Genomic DNA, 7175 nt, shown 5'->3' on the forward strand with positions numbered 1-7175 from the left:
AAAAGACAATAAAAAAGAAATAAAACAGAATAAAATAAATTATTCACAAAACAAGAAGAAAACGTAAATAATAAATAAAAGAAATTAGTCAATTAAAAAACAGTGAATGAATGAGATTAGTTTTCACTGAAACTGTAAGAATAGAATAAAATTTTATTAACACTTAATTAATTAATTTTTATTCATAAGAAGTAGACACTTACTTGTTATTTAAATCTCTTTCTGTATTGTTAAAACTAATAACAAAAATTAATTTAATTTCTGTGTTAGTAAGAGACTTAAAACAAAAAAAATGGAGTGGTTGACTCGTATTTATCAGAAAGAAAAGAAAAATTAATCTAATCAAAAAGAAGTTTTAAAAATAAAAAAAAAGGAAAATGATAAAACTGTCATCTATAAATTCTCTAATTCAGTAATGTCAATAGACAGTAATTGGTTAGAAGAACTAGAGTTGTATAATAGCCTTGATGATAGTATTGATATTGACATTGAGATGATTGCCCGTTCAATGGAGAAATCAAAAAATGTGACTGTCTTAACTGGTGCTGGGATTTCGGTAGAATCTGGTATCCCTGATTTTCGGTTTGTCTTTTCTATCAGGTTTTCTAATCAGTTAATATAAACTAATAAAACAAGGTCATCTAACGGTTTATGGAAAAGGTATGACCCTTCTGTTTATGGAAGTTATTCTAACTTTAAAAAACATCCAGAATTATTCTGGAAAATGACGGAAGAAATTCATAAAATTACTGCATACCCAAATCATGTTCATGAAGCACTTGCTGAACTTGAAAAAATTGGAGTTGTTAAAACAATAGTTACCCAAAATGTTGATGGTTTACACCAACAAGCAGGATCAAAAAATGTTGTTGAAATGCATGGGAGTGGGAGGGCATGTTATTGTATTGATTGTGATTATATTTCAAGGGCTGATGATGACATTTGGTCAAAACCAGTACCTCCAAGTCAGTGCATTCCACGATGTCCAAAATGTGGTGGATTATTAAAGCTTGATGTTGTTCTTTTTGGAGAAAAATTAGATCGTGTGACATATGATGAAGTTGTTGAAGCATCAACAAAAATTGATTTTTTGTTAGTTATTGGAACGTCATTACAAGTAGCTCCCTGTAATATAATTCCATTTAGAGCAAAACATTGTGGGGCACAAGTTGCATTTATTAATTGCTCAAAAACACCAATGGATGAATATGCTGATTTTGTTGTTAGAGGAGACTTAAAAGAAATTGTTCCAAAAATTGCAAATAAAATCAAAGAAATAGTTTGTATTTGTTTTAATAATACATTTTTATTCAAAAAAATTTATTTGTTAGAGAGAAAAAAGGTTTAATGGATTAAAACGTGCTTGGCTGTTATCATACTCATTTGCTATTGTTATTGTTACAATGTTAGTAACATTCTATAATAATGTCTTCCATCAAAATTTAAAAATATCAACTCTAGATAATATTGATGGTACAGAAACACCTGTTGTTAGTGAATATGAACCAACTCTTAGAAGACATTCAATTCCTTTAGAAGAATGTGGTTTTGAATAAAAACAAGTATTATTATCATCTATTTATCTTTCTTAAATAAAAGAAATGTAACTCTGTTTTCTTCTTCTCTTTGATTTCATTTCACAATCAAATTAAACTATTTGTGTTTGAAATTGGTTTAAAAATGTTATTTAATTAATCTTCAAGCAGTTGTAATGCCTCTAAAATTTTTTGTTTTGTTTTCTCTATTGCACCAATTTGCATTGAGTCTTTGGCTTTATTAATTATACTCCATGCATTTACTATATCTTCAATTTTAATATTTTTTTTAATATTAACTTTATGTAAGAGAATTGGATTTTGACTTTGAATTGTATTAACGAGAGGAGATTGTTTATATTCTATCTTTTCATTTTTCTTTGGTTGTGTATGAACTTGGTTTTGTAATTGATTTGATGGTGGTATTGGTAATGTTGTTTGTGGATTAGTACTAATAGTAAATGTCTTTTGTTTTATTTCTTCTGTTGATGAGGTTTGTTGAGAAGAAACAGGGATTGTATTTTCTTTAGTAGAATTACTTGGGGTTGGGAATAAATTAATACTTTGTTGAGGTAATTGCTGTTTTGGTTGAGAAGGAACTGGGAACAAATTTTGTTTTGTTTGTTCTTTTTTTTGATTAACTGGTTGTTGTTCGACTGGAACAGGAAATAAGTTTTGTTTTAGTTGTTGTGTTTGTTGAGAAGGAGTAGGAAATAAATTCTGTTGAATTACTTGAGAGTTTGGAACTGGGAAAAGATTGGTATTATGTTGATTAAGAGAAGAATTATTTTGAATAGGTTGTTGAGGAGTTAAGACATCTTTCACAAGACTAACACCTTCAGGGATAAAATGAGAAAGTACAATAAAATTTTTAACTTGTTGAAATTCATTTGGAAGAGGGATGAAAGCATTTAACAAATCGATCATATCAACTACAAAAAGAAATATTTGTTTTGCTGATTCTGGGTTTTGTTTGAAAACATTTTGACCCGACAAATAATATTTTTTGATAATTTCTTTAATATAACTAATTTGAAGTTCACGGTCATCAATGGTATTTCCCAACGCTTGTCTTAATAAAGTCTTTTTTGATAAAACTATATTATTTTGTATGTTTGATTGACTACCAAACTCATAACAATGATAAGCAAGCATTGGTTCATAAAGGTAAAGTTGATCTCCATAAGCAATATATCTTTCATACATTTTTATTTTTTATTGTTATGTCATTTTTTAGTTCTGAATGAAGAATAACTGATTGTTTACAAAAAAGAATGAATATGAAACAATCTTAAAATGATAAGTCTTTCATTAAACTTTTTACAAAAGGAAAAAATAAAAGAAAGAACTTATTATAGTTACAAAGCTACATAATGAGTGATTTAACTGATTTGATGAAAAAATTCCGTGAGAAAAAGGGAATTGATGATGCAACATTAGCAAAAAATCAAGAAATAAAAGAGATTACAAATAGGGCAAAGGCTGTTGATGCAGAAACTGATTTAGAACGAAGGAAAAGAGAAAGACGAGAAAGAAGAGAGAGAGAAGAAAGAGAAGCAGCAGAAAAAGTAGGTTCAAGCACTTCTAGAGTTGAACGAGTAAGTAGTAGTGCTGATACAGCTGAAGAGGCTCGTGAGAAAAGACGACTTGAAAGACAAAGACAAAGAGAAGAAGAAAAACGAAGACTAGCAGAAGAAGAACGTAAAGCCCAAGAAGAGAGAGAAGCAAGAAGAAAAAAAAGAGAAGAAGAACTTCGTATTGCAGAAGAACAACGAGAGGCTCAAAGAAAAAAAGAAAGAGAAGAACGTAGAAAAAGATTAGAAGAAGAAAGAAAAGCATTAGAAGGGTCTTCTGTAACTGAAAGAACTGAACGAGCTGCACAAAAATTAAAACAAGCAACGTTAATTGGAACTAAAGAAGTTAATAAAGATTCAACTGAAACAAAACAAGGAAACCAAAACATTTCAAATAATGAACAACAAACAGAAGAAATTCGTTCTGGAAAACAAAGTATTCAGTTAATTGAATTAAAGGCAAATAACGAAGCATTAAGAAAACAAGTTGAAGCATTAACAAAAGAAAAAGAAGACTTCCAGAAAGGTGCAGGAAATAGACAAATTGAACTTGAAAATAAGATCAAAGAAAATATTAAAGAAATAGAATTATTAAAAGGTGATTTAGAATTGTATCGTGGAAAACAAAAGGAGAAACCATTGTTCCATACTAAACCATCAAGAAATTTAGAATGGCCTGATGAATTAAAAATGCCAGTTCTTAAAGTTGGTGTTAAAGCAATTGGTATTACTGGATCAGATGATGCATATATTGGTGAGATTATTGGTGATAATGGAAATAAATGGCAATTTACTGAAACATTATCAGTTTTAAAACATAAGGTATTTCCATCACCAGAAGTTATGCAAGAAACTATTGATAATTTACTTATGGTTAATAACAACCTTAAGATTAGACAACAAGAAATGGAAAAAGAACATCAAAGATATGTTAAAGGAGTTGAAAATGAAATGAAGCAATTACGTGCTGACTATGAAAAGTTAAGAGACGTTTATGGTGCTGATGTTGTTAAAATGCATGCCAATATCAATAATAGAGTTTCTATGGCATATGGATTAGAATGTAATATGGCAGTTCAAGTTGCTGAAGCCATTAAAGATGTTAAAGATTATTCAAAAGGTAAATTAAGATGGTATTCAACAACTTCAAAGAGTGATGATAAATTATGGGCTGATTTGAAGAGAGAAAATAATGAGATGATTAATTATCCAAAAGGAAGACACGATTTTAAAGCTCGTTTATTCCAATTTTATACATCAGAAGATAATGAATTATTATGTAATGAATTAAGGTCATATAAACAAGAAGATTTGACTCATGGAAAGGCATTTATTCTTGACACATTTAATGAAGTGTTCGTTTATTATGGGACTGGATGTCCAAAAGAAGATAGAGCTAAAGTTACTTCAGCTGCATTAGCATATAATAAATATAGTGATGATGGAAGGTCAGTCAACACACCTGTTATTCAAGTTGAAAATGGACAAGAACCTGTTCGTTTCAGGTTACAGTTCAAAGGTTGGGACCAACGTAAAATTATTGACCGAGAGACTCAACAAAATATCTTTACTGATAATGGAAAGTACTTCGGTTATGCTCAACTCCTTAATAGTGACAAACTTCCTGATTGGGTAGACCGTTCTTGTTTAGAAGAGTACTTGAAAGATGATGAGTTTAAAGGAGTTTTTAGAATGGAAAGAAGTGAATTTAATATGTTGCCAAGATGGAAAAAAGATGCTGAACGAAGAAAAGCTAAATTATTCTAATTAATTTTTTGAAGCTTAACATTGTTTTTTTTTATTTAATTTCAAGGTTATTAAAACTATTGGTAAATAAAAATTGTTTTATTATATATATGTTATATAAAACAAAATGATATTAAAAAGTTGTTATTTCAATAAAACCCTTAAAACTTAAATAATTTAAATTAGAAGATTAATGAAATTGGACAAACACTCTCTGTATGATGTTGTTGAATATTTACCTCAAAGGTATTACAATAGGTTTATCTGTATCAATAAAAAATGTTTTAATATTGTTGAACATCATCCAAATGAAGCATTTCTTCATTACAAGTCAATAACAAGTTCTTCTTCAATTCTTCAAATTGAAGAAAAGAACTGTTTAGAATTACCAATAAGTCAATTTGATAATTATATTAATCAATTTGAGTTATGTTTAAAACTAAAGATTCTAAAAGACCAAAATGAAACATTATCTTTTGAAGAATTTATTACACCTAATATTTTTAGACATTTATTAGAAATTAATATTCCACTTAATGTTGTTACACCTAATCTTTGTATTAATCTTGATGATGTTGGATTTGGAGAATTAAAGATTGTTATGATTCAATCAGAAGACATTGTTGGTAGTCAATTAGAAAGTGTTAATATTATTAAAAATAATTTTGTTATTCTTAAATTATTTGATTGGAATTTGTGTCATTTCATTCAACGAGAAAGAACAAATATTCGTGTTATCATTGAACCAAATAACTTAAATGAGTTATATTCAAATAACATCGATAAAGAATATACTCCTTTTAATTTGATTAATTGGTATCAAAAATATCATGAACAAATAGATAATAAACAATTCGTATTAAATCAGTCATTATTTAATGATTATGAATATAATTCAAGTGATAATATTGACTTATTACTTTCATTATATTTACCATCTTTACATTCCTTTAATCTTCCTTCATTTTCTATAGTTAGTTTAAGAACATACAACCCTTTTATTGAATGTTGTAATTTAGTAGAATTATCAGTTGATATTAAACACTCACATTTAACCCAAATACATTTTAATTTTTCTCAATTTACTTCTTTATCTAAGCTGTGTTTATTTGCTCATCTAGAAAATAGGTCTATAAAAATCCCAGCTCAAATACGTTATTTGGTTTTAAATCAATTTGTACGGCACTTGTCTAATATTATTATTCTTCAGAATGACCAGTTTATTGGAAAAGGACTTTGCTGTCTCAACCAATTAAAACATCTCGAGATCATTGGAATATCTGATAATAAAGTTGATTTCCCTCAGTCACTCCATTCATTAAAAATTCAGTCTGTAGACATTAATGTCATTAGTACAAAGAATCTAACACAATTAACAAAATTATATATCCATGGACCAAAAATTTCTGAATTAGATTTACCAATTCCACTCTGTGAACTAACACTCATCCAATGTCGTAAATTACAAACATTGAACGTTTATGGTAAAATGCGAATTATAGACAAGATAGAAGCTTGTCCAAAGATTTCATTAAAAAAGAAAATTGAGTAATCAAATGATCTAATTTCTTTTATAAAATAAAAACAACATTATTATTCTTATATGTTTCAACAATACAAAAGAAAAGGTGTGGGTATTGGTTCTGAATTAAGTATTAAAAAAACAATGAATAATCCAAAAAAATGTCAATTCACAAAAATAATTTTAATTGTTTTTTTTTGCATTTTGTTTCATATTCTATATTTTGAATGATATTTCTTTCTTGACTTTGTATTAAAAAGAAATGAATCTTTATCATTATTCTTTCATTTTTCCCTTGTCAAATTTAAAGATAATATCAGTAAAAATAAAATATCAATTTGATTAATTTATATTAATGATAAGCACATGATGTATTGATGAATATTATTCGAGTGATATAGTAGCTATATATGTCTGAAGAATAAAGAAAGATGGAAAAAGATAGAATAAGAAATAGTCAATAAACTTTTGATGATTAGTGAATAGAATGATGTGCAATACATGATTCGATATTTCAAAATGACATAATTGAAAACATTATTCAATGAAGTAGTTATTCAAGTAGTTTAATAGTTTCATACTAAGTTTTTTTAAATACTAATATTTATACAATAATGAAACTGATAAGAAAGAAAAACAACAAACGTTAAATTTTTATTTTTCTATGGATATAGTAATCATAATATAATTCATTTTAGGAATATCTGTATTTATCAATATAGATAATGTATATGAATATGACATTTTAAAATAATTTATGATTTTAAATATCTATAACAAGGAGATGTTTTAGTAAAA

At 27.3% G+C, this 7175-nt stretch overlaps 4 protein-coding genes across 4 annotated transcripts; 3 read left to right on the top strand and 1 right to left on the bottom strand.

The window, feature by feature from the left end:
- Window positions 1–415: 415 nt before the first annotated feature.
- ENU1_081160 (Sir2 family transcriptional regulator, putative) lies at window positions 416–1556 on the top strand (the record flags this gene model as incomplete). The annotated part of the gene is made up of 3 exons (XM_008858716.1): window positions 416–582; window positions 637–1279; window positions 1332–1556. The coding sequence occupies 3 exons, from the start codon at window positions 416–418 to the stop codon at window positions 1554–1556; spliced, it is 1035 nt and encodes a 344-aa protein (XP_008856938.1).
- Window positions 1557–1691: 135 nt separating this feature from the next.
- Window positions 1692–2741, bottom strand: ENU1_081170 (hypothetical protein; the record flags this gene model as incomplete). Its single annotated transcript, XM_008858717.1, has 1 exon — window positions 1692–2741. The coding sequence occupies one exon, from the start codon at window positions 2739–2741 to the stop codon at window positions 1692–1694; it is 1050 nt and encodes a 349-aa protein (XP_008856939.1).
- Window positions 2742–2908: 167 nt separating this feature from the next.
- Window positions 2909–4876, top strand: ENU1_081180 (villin, putative; the record flags this gene model as incomplete). The annotated part of the gene is made up of 1 exon (XM_008858718.1): window positions 2909–4876. The coding sequence occupies one exon, from the start codon at window positions 2909–2911 to the stop codon at window positions 4874–4876; it is 1968 nt and encodes a 655-aa protein (XP_008856940.1).
- Window positions 4877–5048: 172 nt separating this feature from the next.
- Window positions 5049–6407, top strand: ENU1_081190 (hypothetical protein; the record flags this gene model as incomplete). Its single annotated transcript, XM_008858719.1, has 1 exon — window positions 5049–6407. The coding sequence occupies one exon, from the start codon at window positions 5049–5051 to the stop codon at window positions 6405–6407; it is 1359 nt and encodes a 452-aa protein (XP_008856941.1).
- Between the last annotated feature and the right edge of the window lie 768 nt (window positions 6408–7175).

Source organism: Entamoeba nuttalli (genome assembly GCF_000257125.1).
Source record: "Entamoeba nuttalli P19 unplaced genomic scaffold asmbl_3787, whole genome shotgun sequence".
Lineage (NCBI taxonomy): Eukaryota > Evosea > Mastigamoebida > Endamoebidae > Entamoeba > Entamoeba nuttalli.